Here is a 15,150-nt window from a genome sequence, read left to right on the forward strand (position 1 = left end):
CAAAGTCAGGAGAAGATTGGTCTATTTTGCCCACAGATGTTTGTTTGTTTGTTTGTTTGTTTGTTTTAATTGATGGGAGATGTAATCCTGAAAGGCACCACATTTGCTACCTCTGTACTAGGGGCTGTGTGCTATTGTAAGATGAAGCCACCAGTTTTAAGAAAGCTTTGCTCCACCCACAACCACCTTCCCATCCTGACAGGGCCTGAGAGAGAAGCAATGTCATTGGCCCTTAATTCTGACCGCTTGTGTCCATCTGTTAAAAATGAAGGTTCTGGCACCTAGGATGCAGAGAGGCCATCCCCAGCCAGGGCCCTTCCTCTAAATATTGTACTTTGTCTTTTAGTCTCATGCTGAAGAGCTGGCTAAACAAAGTGCCTTGCTTAGGCACACTGAGCAGCACCTGGAGGAAGCCACACACAGGTTGCAGTTGGCGCAGGCAGAGATCCGGAGGCTGACAGAAGAATTGGCCACACAGAAGGAAAACCAGAGCAAACTGGGTGAGTTCCAACTGCTTACGGCCACTGACAACTCAAACTTTTTTGGCAGACCTTGGCTGTGATCCATTTTTCTTCTCTGGAAGATGGCACACTACGTCAATCCCCCCCCCCCCCAATCTTACATTAGATATAAACACAAACAATACATTAAGATGATGTTAACATATAGAAATATTGGCAATGGCCAAGGGGGCTACAGATCTATTCTCTTTATTTGCCCTCAATGGCCTGGTTGCATGTCCAAGAATTTGCACTGCTGTTTAAGGACTGGCGAGATGTGCTCCATATAGCCAGCCACAGCTAGTGGTGTAGCACTTATGGTTTGGTTTGGTTTTATCCAAGAGAGTTTTTGAGACGTTTTCAAAGGCAGCTTCCCCTGTAGCACATTGCAGGAGTCTAATCTGGGTGCTGTCGGGAGCGTGGGCCACTGTGACTAGGTGATCTCCATCAAGAGGAAATGGGGATGGACACAGCTTGACATACATTTTGGTATCTGTGCCAGCTCAGATTTATAACTTGCATTCAAGGCAGTCAAGAACTCTCATCTGGGAACTGAGTTCAAGGAGAGAGATATTCAGTCTCTGTCCCCAAAATAGCTACTTTCTAGGAACAAGATGTGGAAGCTGTTTTGTGAAACACAGGAGGGTCCCCCCAGCCCCCGAAAACTTGACAAGTTGGGATTGTGACCCTCTAAACTCCTTTTTCCCTCAAGGCAGAGAGTGTTGCAAAATCACCATAGAACTTTCAGTTAGTGTGGGTCCCAGACTGGCTGCTCTGCTCAGCACAGTCCAACCTCCTGCTCTGCTTTGGTTGATCAATTTCTTTTTAGGGCAGCTTGTGCCTCAGAGGGCACGTTCTGCACAATGTGCCTCAGCCTCACAACAGCAGTGCGCCGCCAGATCCCCATCAGAGCTGCTGGTGGATTCATTTTCTGGGTGACCCTCGAGTGCATTGAGCCAGTGAGAAATCTGTTACAATTTGCAAGTGGTGTTTTCTTTTTTTTACACTTGTTTGTGTATCTATGGCTTTTAGTATTTTGAATTTTATGTTATTCTGTGGCATTCCAGGTTTCAAGGTTAGAAATTTATCCATATAGGCTCTTTAGGTTAAACTTGAGCTTCTGGGTGATGTATTAAGAAGACCTGTGTGTTTTAATAATTTGTGAAATCTGCTGTAAAGGATTTATTCTACCTCTTCAAAACAAATCAGATGGAATCCCTGATTTATTTTAGGTACAAAGCAGCTATTTGTAACCTTTTTCACTTTTAATAGATCACTGTGGGTTATTGTAGGTTAACAACAATATTATTTCTTGTTTTTGCAACGATAGATGAACATGGCTAGTCCCTAGCAATTGCTTTAATGTTGTTTATTGTTGCCCCACACACATCCATTTAAAATATAAATTAATGGATTTTTAAAAATTAGTAAATAGAGAAGCATTGCCTAAAGCACACAGACCCCTCTGATCGGAGATTTCTGGGACAGTTCTTCTAGCAGCGTTCTTCAGCCTTGGGTCCCCAGATGTCTTTGAACTACAACTCCCATAATCCCTGACCAGGATCATGGGTTTTGTAGTCCCAACATCTGGGGACCCAAGGTTGAAGAACACTGTTCCAGCACACTGTTTGTACTTACTGTGTATGTGTTTAATTATAGGGACAGCAGTAATCTATAACTCTCCTCTCCCCACCCCCCAAAAATTGCTTTTTTTCCCAATCAGCTCCATCCATGGCAGAGAGCTTGAAAGAAGAGGCGAATAAGGTGAAAGACAGTGGTAAGTTGCATGCTGCCTATATCACTTGCTTAGCACATTTGCAGGAATAATTATGATTTGTATTGGACCAAAGGACAATCTGGTTCAGCATCCTGTTTGCAGCAGTGGCTAAAGTGATGTTTAACAAGCAGAGCATTTAACAAGCAGAGCATGAAGGCAACAGCCTTCTCTGCATTTGGTTTTCAGAGATGTAAGTGGGGGGAACTGCAACAAAATGTCACACTCATCATCTGAAATTGATACTAGAGTCAGCATGGAGTACGCCTGCCCCAGCATGCTCACGACCTGGATACTCCGTTCCATTCCTCATCTCCTTTTCTTTTCCTAAAAATCACTTAGCAATTTGGGGGGATGGGGTGAATGAACAAATTTTGAAGAATATTTCAGGGTTTGTTTGCTCCCTTAGCTTCCCCTTCTCTCCCCCGCAAGGATTTTCCTTAAGATCCTTGTTCTTTTTTATTTCTTTTCTTTTTTGTACTTCTGCAAACATTAGGATTCCCCACAAGCATGCTGGCATACCTCTCTTAATTCTTTGTGGCTTTTAAAATCATGATCCTGTTGGCACTCAACCAGCTGAGTTTGTTATTAGAGAGAATTGTGCTGTCCTGCTCGGTTCCATCATAGCTGCATCTGCCCAGGCAGCTCATTGGTTTCCCCTCATTAGCTATCAATGTTTCTGGGCAACAGCCAAATCCTGGCCTTGCCTAGCAGTGTCTCCATGTATTTCTCAGTCCCAGGGCCTCTCTGACGACATTTTCACTGGGGCAGTCAACTAGCATCTGAGCTGCACCACTCCACATTGTAGGAACAGACATGACTGGATGTTCCTTCAACCCCCAGTTATTCCTTGTACTTGAAAACATGCCAGGGGAAAAGCTTGGGCTAGAGCCACCATCTAGTCTTCTAGGCAGAATGAGTCTTTTTGTGCAGAAAGAGTGTCCAGTCAACTGAGCCCCACCTGTAGCCTGAAGTGGTACAGCTGTATTTCCCCCCGGAAACAATTAAAGTGGATGAGCATTAAACTTCCACTAGATTCCCAGAAGTGGTTTTTATGCTGGATGAAAGATCAAATAAAACAGAAAACTGAGCATGTAAAGAAATGTCAAGAAGACAGAATAAAGTGTCATCTGAATGCAGCCTGAGAAGGGGCTACTTATGGGGGGTAGGCTGGCTTGCTAGTTCCCCCGAGGGCCCTGAATCTCCCTGGTTGGCCTCACAGACTGCTCCCCTGTGATGTTTTGCTTTGGGAGTGCCAGGCTAAACTCTGAAGAGGGTTCTTCCAGCAGGGGTATGACCAGTGCTTTTTTTCTTTAAAAATGTTTAGGGGTACTCTCATTTTGACTCATGAAAATCACCATTTGATAGTTCAAATCAGGAAAAATAAATACAGTAAATGGACAGAAGTACAAAGATTCACAAAATGTTTAGGGGTATGCGTCTCCCTGTGTCCCCCCCAGAAAAAAAACACTTTGTATGACACAACTCAGTAACAATGTCCTGGTCATGTGTCCAGGAATTTGCACTGCTGTGATAATAGGAGGATTTTGGTGGAGGAAACATCATGAGCTGTGTGCCTTCTCTAAAGAACTAGGTCATTAATTTTTCTTGTTTCCCAAATTTTTTTTTATTGAATTTTAGTAATAACCAACAAGTTTCCCCCATTTTTTTAAAGAATTGTCACATTGCCAACAAATAAGTAGAGGATACAGTAGTAAAACATACCAAGAGGGAAAGGATATGTCATCTATAATTACAAAGGCTTCCATAACATAAAAACAATAAAAAACAGAAACATAAAAAACAATTATGGTTTTTAATGTGAAAAAAGATAAAAAGTAACATTGAACCGCACTAAACCCAAGACAGTCACATGGTCCTGTGGGACCTGATGCTCCTGAGCCTCTCTATCTGTATATAAAATAATATTAGACCCTATGGCAAAGAAGCACTTGGGCCCCTGGGCACTTTTAGCTTATGCCACGCCTTGGAATACCAATATTGTTGGAAGATAAAAGACTTCCAAAACTTGGCAATCGTGGCCTGAGCCACTGTCACAAAATGCAAAACGGTGCCATTTCTGAGATGTAGAACCGCGTCTAATTGGATACCTGCTGGTCATGGCCCCTGGTTGCCTTTAGAAATGTCAGAGCTACAGAAGGCCAGGGAGCTGAACATCCGATTGGACCAAGAAATCCTGTCACTACGCAGCAGAGTCCAACTCCTCGACTCGGAGAGACAAATGTTCTTGGAGCAGGTCAGTCTGGGTCACTAATGTTTGGAGTACTAGTGACCATAGTTGACGGTGTGGTGTGTGTGGTGGAGCCGAAGAGCCACCCATCCATCACCAGCATTGCTGCAGCTTACCTGAGCAGGGCAGGGGAGGTTGGGGTTGTGCACGTGAACCTTTGGAGCACCAGATTGGCTTTTAGTTAAACTGTTGTGTTGATCTGTTCAGACAGGCTCGCCGCTAAGGGCTGGCATCCTCAGGCAGTTGCCAATGGCCCAAGTTGCTGTCCCTATTATATTGCCGACCCAAAATGCTAACTGCAGCTACCCATGCTTGGCAATCCTCTCAGTGCTGAGTAGGGATAGGGGAGAATTCCGATTCAGTTTGCATTTAGAGGCGAACTGAAATTAAGACGTCTCTGAATTTTATAATGCAGCTCTCCAGCCAAGTAATGTGTACAAAAATACTTATACAGTACTTATACAGTACAGCCAAGTAATGTGTACAAAAATACTTATACAGTACTAGGGTAAAGTTTGCATATAAATGCATATATTAGGGAGGGGGAGCATACAAAATGTATTATATTAGGGGGGGTTGCTTTGGAAAAATGTGTGTATTAGGAGAATTACACACCAAACTTCTGGTACTTTTTTCATGAGAATTTACTTTTAAAAAATCACATAATGATGTGGAATTGTAGAGAACTGAAGAATGGAAAAATGAGAAATTGAGAGAAATTGTTTTTAGATTATGCAAGATCGTTTTGGAGGGGGAAATCCTCAGCAGGCAAGGAATTGCTCTTAGGGGGTATTTCTAACCTGGGTGAACTGGCCCAGGAGAGCAGAGGTTGGATGTGAATTCTCTCTTCTGAATGAAAACCATTGGAAGTCTTTCTTTCTTTCTTTCTCTCTCTCTCTCTCTCTCTCTCTCTCTCTCTCTCTCTCTCTCTCTCTCTCTCTCTCTCTCTCTTTCTTTCTTTCTTTTTGGCATTTAAGGCTGAAAAGCTTGATGAGGAGGTTCCCAAGTATCAGGTGACTGAGGAAGAGCCAAGATATGTATTAGCCAGGACGGACCAAACTAAAGAACAAGAAGGCTGCTTGTTGCAGGTATTTTAAATTTATTTGTTTGTTTGCATGTTTGTTTGTTATTTTTGTGTTCCCTGCATTCTCCAAGGAGGTTAAGAGTGGCATAAATTGATTCCCCCCTTTTATCCTCATGACAACCCTGTGAGGTAAGTTAGTCAGAGAGAGAGAGAGTCACTGGCCCATGTTTCCTGAGTGAGCTTTGGGGCCAACAGGGGATTTGAACCTGGATCTTCCCAGTCTTGTCTATCCTCTATGCCATACTGTAAAGAGTATGTTCATTAGCTGTGATGAACAAAAGTAATTGGAGAAGGAAGTTTCTAATTAACATTGTAGGAGGACCTTTGCTGAATAGGATTTGCAACTATGGGAAAATGTGGTTGGGGCCCCACTTTGCATGCATGAGGTCATATCAAGATGGGCTGGAAAAGATTCCTGCCTGAAAACCTAGAGAGCTGCTGGTGGCCAGACTGAGCTAGATGGACCTGTGGTCTGTCTGGATATAAGGATGCGGGTGGCGCTGTGGGTTAAACCACAGAGCCTAGGACTTGCCGATCAGAAGGTTGGTGGTTTGAATCCCCACGATGGGGTGAGCTCCTGTTGCTCGGTCCCTGCTCCTGCCAACCTAGCAGTTTGAAAGCACGTCAAAGTGCAAGTAGACAAATAGGTACCGCTCCGGCGGGAAGGTAAACGGCGTTTCCGTGCGCTGCTCTGGTTCGCCAGAAGCGGCTTAGTCATGCTGGCCACATGACCCGGAAGCTGTACGCCGGCTCCCTCGGCCAGTAAAGCAAGATGAGCGTCGCAACCCCAGAGTCGGTCACGACTGGACCTAATGGTCAGGGGTCCCTTTACCTTTACCTTTTTACTATGCTCCTAAATTTTTTTGGATCACAGGATAAAAATGGAAAGCTGAAAGCTGAAGAAGAAACAAGCTTTTTGGACGAAGCTGCCTCAGAATCTGAACATAACAAGGCCCTTCATCAGAGGTGAATAAGCTAAGCAAATGATTTCCACCAAGTCTCAGTTGGTAGATCATGAGACTCTTAATCTCAGGGTTGTGAGTTTGAACCTCACATTGGGCAAAAGATTCCTGCTTTGCAGGAGGTTGAACTAGATGATCCTTGTGGTCCTTTCCAACTCTACAATTCTGTGATCACTTAAATTATGTAAATGTGCTGCTTTCTTTGATGCTGTTGTTTCGTTGCCCACGATCCTTGCTTCCGCAAAACTACATTTTGTGAATTTCTGCTTTGGTCCATTCACACAGCGGTTACTGGTAGAATCTCAGGTTACATCAGGTAGCACAGCACCTCTGATTGCCAGTCAGTTTCCGGGCCCAACTGAAGATGGCAACATTAATTTCAAATCTTTAACTTAAACTGCGCCAGCTGCTTCAGGGGGACCTCCTGCCAATGTGTTTCACTTTGACGTAGGTGCCGCCAAGCCATTGAAGGCGTGGAATGCCAAAACTCACAGCTCCTGCATAAGCTCCAGAAGTTGGAACGGGAACACGAGGACCTGGTGGAGAGGAATGAGGAACTGGAGTCCCTTCTAGGAGAGACACAGAACCAGACTAAGGATGAGCGGGAGCAGTTTGAGTGTGAGATAGACGGTCTGCAGAGGAAGGTAACCCCGACTGGCCAGGTGTTACTTGTTTAGAGCATTTTTATACCCCGCCCATCAGCCCCAAAGGCTCTCACATACAACCAAGACAGTCCCTGCCTGCGAAAATTTACAGTTTTTTATAAAATGACATGCAAGGGAAAAGGGATAGGGAGGGAAGAGGAAAATCAAAACTCAGACATCAATTTCTAGACAGTTATTCCTATAATGATCAGCTGCTCCATTTCAGGGGCAGGAGGTGCCTGGTGGAGCCAGAGCTCTGGCAAAGTTGATGGAATAAGCCTTCCGCTTCCTGTCTCTCCCACTGAGGCAAGTCACAGGGCTGTCTTTCCTCTAGACCTTGGGGTCCAGAAGGGGCTTTTGAAGCCCAATCCAATTCACACTCTTGCAAGCTGGGCTCCTGTTTACCATCAAGGCATTTTGTGTTTTTGTTTTTCTCCGCTGGGGTTGAATGTCTGTACGGTGTGAAATGGTTGGTTGAACTGGAGGGCAAGCAGGCAGTGAACTTTGAAAAAGGGTAGAGGCTGAGGTGGGATTTGGAGGGAGGAGACAGTCTCTAAGTTCTGGGACATGAGGCAGAGGGCCTTCTCGGTAGTGGCACCCGCCCTGTGGAACGCCCTCCCATCAGATGTCAAGGAAATAAACAGCTATCTGACTTTTAGAAGACATCTGAAGGCAGCACTGTTTAGGGAAGTTTTTAATGTTTGATGTTTTATCGCGTTTTTAATATTCTGTTGGGAGCCGCCCAGAGTGGCTGGGGAAACCCAGCCACATGGGCAGGGTATTAATAATAATAATAATAATAATAATAATAATAATAATAATAATAATATTACTGTTACTTTAGGACAGACAATCTATCAGTTTTTATTTCTCTGGGTACCTTTTTTTTAACAACCTTGAGTTCAGTTCACCCCTTTTCCACATCAGTTTGTGATTTATTTATTTATTTATTCAATAAATAAATTCAGGCACATTTCCCGTAACATACACATTATATACAGTTTTTCCCAATTTACAATCAAGTGGCATATGTTTTATTTATTTAAACATTTATATGATGCTAATTCATTTTTAAAATACCAAAGTGATCACAGTGATCTGCACCTAAAACCACACAATAAAAACCATATCTGAAAGGTTAAAATAAGAAATCATCGTACTGTACTATTGTGGAAAGATGTCTTCTTAACTGCCTGCAGTAAGCCTGACTGAAGAATAAAAGAGTTTTCAGCAGGCATTTTAAAATTTGAAACAGAAGAAGGCTTCTGAATAAATAAATATGCACATTCTTGTTAGCCATTTGCCCTTACACGACATATTTTTTGTATGCTGTGTTGGTGAATATACGCTGATGGGTAAAAAGGACTGATGTGGGGCATGATCACTGGATCCAATGCAGGGGAAATCTCTCTGGCAGGAAAGCGATCTAGAACCCCAAACAGTTGGAAGCTATAAGGCTGAGCTAACAGTTTCCAACTGTCAAGAGCAGCTGGAGTCTTCCTGAGCCAAGGGCCTCGTGTGCCTCCCTTCATAAGATGGAGCTACAGGAATACTTCAGTGATAGGAAGCCAGAAAGAAACATAATATACCCAGGAGTAGCTCAATTGGAGGAGATCAGTGAGAGAACATGGCACACAGGTATTTTCATTTGGTTTTCCTTGCTTTGTAAGAAGGGTGGCCCTGCAGATGCTCCTAGACAACAACTCTAATCAGCCCTAGCTAGCATGCCCAACAGTCAGGGGTGATGGAAGTTATGGTTCAACAACATCTGGGGGCTCAGAGAGGTTCCTTTAGCCCTGGCCCTAACTGTAGGGCCAACGCTTCTTGCTAAGCCTAGTTCCTGGCCTCGGCCAGACCACGAGGTCCTGGGTTTCCTCTCTTGATGGAGATGGAGGGTTCTTTGCTAAACCAAAAACAACCCTATCTCTCCTAGGTGAATGGAACCAGTGCTCTTTTTGGGGGAGGACGCAGGGGTACATATACCCCTAAACATTTTGTGAATCTAAGTTTGGCCTCATTGAGGGCCATTCTCATTGAGGCAGTATTTCAATATGAGTAGGAAAATAAGAGTACTCCTAAACATTTTTTTAATAGAAAAAAAGCACTGAATGGAACTATAATAATTATCAATTTTGCTCCTAAGTGGGGTTCTCTTCCGGTGCCACAGCACTAGAAAATTAGGGAACGAGTGGAGTGGCTGGCATTTCTCATGGGGAAAGTCTCCTGGATAGGACATTGTTGTTGTTATTATTATTATTAATCATAATTATTGCCCGTCCTTCACCCTAACATAGGGCTTGGGGCAGCAATCCCATCATCTCTTGCCATTGACCCAGCTGGCTAGGACTGATGGGGGCTGGAGTCTAGCAGGATCTGGAGCCCCAGTTTAACGTATTTTCTGTTTGGTCCTGAGTCAAGCCTGTGCTCCATTTAGCCCAGAGCTGTGTCTTCCCACTGGCAGTGATCCTGTGTGGTCCCAATGCTACATGAGATATGCCGGCACCTGAAGCCAGGCCTTTTTTTGCATACATGTGTGGCGGTGCATAGCCCACTTTCCAAAGGATTCAGAGGGAAGGTGAGGTTTGAGCTCATGAGTTCTCTGCTCACACTCTCAACCAGCTTTTCTTTGATTGATTGATTGGTTGGTTGGTTGGTTGGTTGATTCCATTTCTATACTGCCCTTCCTCCTGTGGGAGCTCAGAGCAGTAAACAGCATAAAAATACAATCTAAACAATGAATTCCAAAATCAAAATACAAAGAATACTGGCTGCTGAAATTTCAGTAAATGTTTAAAGCATATTAAATATTATATCTACCACATCTTAAAATATAATTTATTAATAAATATAACACATCTATCCCACCTTCCTCTCAGGTTACATTTAAAAACATTGTTATAAAATACAAATAATCATTAAAATATATCAAAACACATTCAGAACCAGCAACTAAAATCCAGTTTGCCCTGACTTCAGGTCAGCATCATCTGCCCCTTCGTTTCCAAAGGCCTATCTGAGCAGGAAGGTCTTAACCTGTTGGCGATAGGTTAATAAAGAGGGTGTAACCTCTCTTGGGAGGGAATTCCACAATATGGCAGCAGCTACAGAAAAGGCTCTCATGTCATCACCAGCCATGCCACTCGGAGAGAAGGTACTCCCCTGAGGATCTGAAAACTAGGGCAGGCATGTAGTGGGACATACAAGCTTTCAGGTAACCTGGGCACCCAAGCCATGTATTCCAGCATCAGGAGTTGTGTGAAGGGGTTGGGGGACTGAAAAAAGGCACTTCTTTTTTTTTAAATAAAACCTCTTCCTTCTTGTTTGGGGTGTGTGTCAAGATTTCTCGTTTAGAGGCAGAACTCTGGAAAGTGCAGAAGAGTAAATCCGATATGGCTGATGAAGAAACAAGCAAAGTGGCAGATTCCCAAGAGGCAAGGAACAAGGTTGAAGGGGGTGTTTTGGGGGGCCCTAGATTGGGAAGGAGGTGGAAGGTGGGGGTGCAGCTCTGAGGCCCACCATCATTGGGTTGCATGGTCCACACTTGCAGACCTCCCCTTTCAGCAGGCTGTCAATGGTTGCAATTTTCACTGGTCTCAGGTGGAGAAAAGTAAGCGAGAGAAAGTGGAAGAGCTGGAAAGCAAACTCTTGGAGGAGACAGAGTGGAGGAAGCAGCTGGCCTGCAACCTCGAAATGACACAGAAAGCATTGAAAGATGGAAAGAAGGTGAGTGGTCCCCAAATTATTATTGTCAGCTGCTTTTAGAAAGCCTCCAAGAACTACGTCAGCTGGTGCCTTGACAAGGGAAATAGTTTGACTGGTTCAGCAAGTTTCCTGTTAGAGATTCCAGCCTCACATACACAAGATCACAGGCTTGGAAAGGACCCCTGGGTATTATCCAGACTGAGCCCACACCCCAAACTATAACAGTAACTTGCCAGCTAAAGAGCTCTCATTGCAAGCCGGCCCAGCTAACTCCTTTGGCTGTTCAACCAGGAGCTGCACAGTTCCAAGTCAGAGCTTCTGCGGCTTCGGGGAGCAGCTGAGGAAAGAGATTTTCTGCACGTGACTCTTGAGAAACTACAGCAGGAGAATGTGATGCTGGAAATGAAGGTGAGCCTTGGGGGAAGCTTAGTAATCAGAAGTGCTTTGAAAACTATGCCCATGAATAAGCTTCCTTCTGTTGAGACAGACAGTCGAGTACACTATGACTGGATCTTAGCCTCCCACTCCCCACCTTGAACCAGGAGGACCCACATCACATTACAGAGTGAGGTCCCCCAACATTTTCAGAACACTGCCATGTGATATTTGGAAGGGTGAGGGTGCTGTTTGAGTTGCACAAGCCCACCCCTTTAGGGCCACACTTTACTTGGTCCGGGTCAGCGCTCTTAACTTGGGATATTTGCGTTCCTAACCTTGCAGGTGTCAGAGCTCTTCCAGGAATGTGAGCAGCTCAACCACGTTCTTACAGAAGGGAAAAAACCCGGGGAAATATCGTTGGCAAGCCGGAGGATATGCACTGAGCTGACAGCTAAGGAGAGGGCTTTGGAAGATCAGATCCACAGCCAGGGAGAAGAAAGAGAGCAGCTGCGGTAAAATATCTAAATAAAGATTTAAAATGTATATTTTATCTCAATGTATGCATTTCTAAGCATACTGAGCTGTCTCCAGTGTCGGTCCTGCTCAGAGCAGACCTACTGAAATAAGTAGACATGACTTTCATAGGGCTTCTCTGAATAGGGCTTGGCTCACTTCCACACCATATATTTAAAGCACTCTGATACCACATTTGCAGTCATGTCTCTCCCCACCACCACTCTAATAAATGAGCACAGCACTTTGTTAAGGGTGCTGGGAATTGTAGTTCTGTGAGGGGTTTCCCAACAACTCTCAGCACCCTTAACAAACTGCAGCTCTCAGGATTCCCTGGGGTATATCACATGCTTTAAGTGGATGGTTTGTACGCAGCCCATGTCAAGAAGCCACCAATACTCCAGCAAGTATCCATGCTTATATTTTTGTCCCTTATCTTGGGGGAATTACAAAACTCGCACCCCATTTTTAATAGGTTATGCTGCAGTAAATGGCATATATCTGCTGGCCTCTTTCTCTCCCCTCCTCCCCCCTCCACCTTCAACCTGAAGTGTTAAATTGTTAGAGAGCAAGAAGAAAATGGAGGAACTAGAAAAGAAGGTTAAGGAGAGCTATGAAGAGAGAAGACGCCTGTGGGAAGAAAACATGCAGTTAAGGAAAGACATGCTGGATCTCCAGTGTCAGCTTAACACCAAGAGCACGGCAAATGTCAGGGCGAAACGCGAGGCTGGCTTTGGAGAGAATCCACCCCGCAAGACACAGACTCCCATGGGGAGCACAGATGGGGAACCGAAGCAGGTAAGAAGGCTTCCTGAATGAAATACCTCTTCAAGACAGAGGTTCCCCCAAAGTAAGACAGCCTCCTGCAAAAAAGAGAAAGTGCTGGGATTTGGGGGGGGGGGGTTGTCTCAGTAGGAACACGGAATCATTGCAGATGCAGATGTAAACAGAGGAACCTAGAACTTTCCAAAGCTATTTTTCAGAATTGTAGAGTTGGGAGGAGCTCCCTAAGGGTCCTATAGTCCAACCCGCTGCAATGCAAGAATAACAGCTAAATAATCCTGGACAGATGACCACCCGACCTCTGTTGAAAAACCTCCAAAGGAGACTTCACTACCTCCTGAGGCTGTCTGTTCCATTGCTGAACAGCTCTTATGCTCAAAGTTCTTCCTAATGTTTCATTGGTGGGTGGATAGTCCATAGTCACAGGTGTATAGGGGTGTATTCAACTATGCTCTATGCAGAGTAGACCCACTGAAAAGAATGGACCTGAGTTAGTCATTCCCATTAAGAACATATGAAGAACTTGCTGGAGTAGGCTAGGAGCTCACCTAGTCCAGCATCTTGTTCTCACTGTGGCCAACCAGATGCCTGTGGGAAACCAGCAAGCAGGACCAGAGCTCATGAACCTTCTCTCCTCTTGTGGTTTCCAGCATAGCTGGCATGGCTAGTAATCATCAAGAGCCTTCTCCAGGAGTTTCTCTAATCCTCTTTTAAAGCCATCCAAGTTGGTGGCTTTCACTGCCTCCTGTGAAAGCAAGTTCCGTGGTTGAACTATGCATTAATTGCAGTGCGTCCACTCTGAGTAGCACTTGCATTGGATAGATGTATACAACCCATGATCTACTGGCAACCCTCAGTGGTCTATTGGTAAGGCTGAGAGAGCTCAGCAGATCTGGGAGCATTGTGGCAGGTATTGGCATGGGATTGGCTACTGAGCATCACTTGGTTCCCAGAAGGCTCCTAGGCAGTATTGGGCGTGTCCCCAGCTCATGTGGCCAATACTGCTCAGGTGGTGTCACAGAGAGCGGGAAATGGTCCCAGTCCCAGTCCAAGCCCTGTGTTGCTCCTCTCTGCATTCATCTGGCAACTGTATCAGCTGCCTTCCTCACAGCTTCTGCTCTGCCTCACAGGGTCTGCTGGGAGAGAGACCAGAGCAGAAGGAGGATGGGCATCTTCTCTGGCAGGATGTTCAGCGCATCCAGAACTTGGGCAGCTCCGCCGAGAAGGAGCTGAGGTACGAAAGGGAGAAGAACTTGAAATGCAACATCTTGCTTCAGCAAGAAAACATCAAGGTAGGTGAACCCATCCCCATAGGGGCAGGAAATCCAAGTGACAGTTTTGAAAGGGATGGGGACATGCCCCTTCTTCTTTGTCTTATTCCTCCTCTTTTTCCTCCTCCTTTTCTTCCTCCTTCCTCCTCCTCCTCCTTTTCTTCCTCCTTCCTCCTCCTCCTTTTAAGACATGTGTTCATTGAACAGATTTATGCCCTGGCTTTGTTAGGCCAAAGCATCTCCACTTGACTAACACATAATTTTCATTATAATATTCATGAGGTGCTTCTTGAAAAGATATCTCTTTGCTTATTCCTGGCCCTTTCAGGCTGGATTTTGTGGGCTGTGGCCAACCAAGTTCCACCCAAAGCAGACCCTTGGAAATTAGTGGACATGACTAACTTAAGGTCCATTAATCTCAGTAGGTCTCCTCTGAGTAAGACTCAGTTGGCGTTTGCTTGCCTAGTCTTGCCATGCAAATAGCTCTCCAAACAGAAGGTGTTGCTTGTTGGATCACCATTTTAGCTTGCACTTAGCCCTGTATCAATACTTTTATGTACCAGCTGAGCCGTGTCACCTTCTGTTTGCCTCATGTCCCAGTCGGATTTGAGTGTTGAAGCCTTTGGCAGACCCATAGCTGGGAGTTGGAGTTCTTTGCCTGGCAACAAGGGCCTGGACATTTATCAGGGAACTGCCATTTTGTTGTCCCACTTTCCTGAAAGTGCCACCTTTTCTCTGCCCCACCCTTTCAGGTCAAAGCCGAGCTGAGGCAAATGCAGCTGAAGCTCTCCGACTCCGCCAAGGCCTGTTCATCACTCACTTCACAGTGGGAGCTCAGCCAGCAGAAGGTCAAAGAGCTGGAGCTGGAGCTGCTCAGGCAGACACAGGCGGCCAAGCAGCTGAGCGGCCTGAGGGAGAAGATTGCCCAGGAGAAAGCCAGGGCCACTGAGGCTGAGAGAAAGGTCAGTGGCCACAGCTGGGTTCACAGTCCCAAGCTGCTTTCGACAATGCCATCTTGAAAAGTTGCAGAAGTATTTGTTTAGTTAAAAAAATTAGACCCTGCTTTGCACTATGTGCCTCAATGTGGCTTGGTTAAACAGTGGAATTTGCTCCCACAGGAGGCAGTGATGGCCACCAACTTGGATGGCTTTAAAAGAGGGCTGGACCACTTCATGGAGGAGAGGGCTATTGAGGACTGCTTTGCCAGGATACCTGCACTCTGCGTCCATGGTTGGAGGCAGCAATGCTTCTGAACACCACAGGAGGAGGAGTGCTCTTGTGCTCGAAT

The 15,150-nt window shown here is 45.2% G+C and overlaps 1 protein-coding gene across 3 annotated transcripts in view; it reads left to right on the top strand.

Moving 5' to 3' along the window:
- The window catches only part of CCDC30 (coiled-coil domain containing 30), a 28,528-nt gene that overhangs the window by 1,294 nt on the left and 12,084 nt on the right, over positions 1 to 15,150 (top strand). The window contains exons 2-14 of one of the 3 annotated variants that reach the window (XM_083628608.1): positions 347 to 500; positions 2,224 to 2,277; positions 4,416 to 4,531; positions 5,503 to 5,613; positions 6,484 to 6,575; positions 7,023 to 7,215; positions 10,554 to 10,646; positions 10,813 to 10,938; positions 11,209 to 11,325; positions 11,638 to 11,807; positions 12,360 to 12,606; positions 13,722 to 13,883; positions 14,615 to 14,824. In XM_083628608.1, the coding sequence (XP_083484734.1) occupies positions 2,232 to 2,277; positions 4,416 to 4,531; positions 5,503 to 5,613; positions 6,484 to 6,575; positions 7,023 to 7,215; positions 10,554 to 10,646; positions 10,813 to 10,938; positions 11,209 to 11,325; positions 11,638 to 11,807; positions 12,360 to 12,606; positions 13,722 to 13,883; positions 14,615 to 14,824 (1,683 nt within the window). In that variant the 5' untranslated portion in view covers positions 347 to 500; positions 2,224 to 2,231. Of the gene's footprint in view, positions 1 to 17; positions 501 to 2,223; positions 2,278 to 4,415; positions 4,532 to 5,502; positions 5,614 to 6,483; positions 6,576 to 7,022; positions 7,216 to 8,698; positions 8,854 to 10,553; positions 10,647 to 10,812; positions 10,939 to 11,208; positions 11,326 to 11,637; positions 11,808 to 12,359; positions 12,607 to 13,721; positions 13,884 to 14,614; positions 14,825 to 15,150 lie in introns of those variants that run through there. The other 2 variants (XR_014551619.1, XM_083628609.1) reach the window with 2 other exon arrangements.

This window comes from Podarcis filfolensis, assembly GCF_964270895.1.
Source record: "Podarcis filfolensis genome assembly, chromosome: 8".
In the NCBI taxonomy this organism is placed as follows: domain Eukaryota; kingdom Metazoa; phylum Chordata; class Lepidosauria; order Squamata; family Lacertidae; genus Podarcis; species Podarcis filfolensis.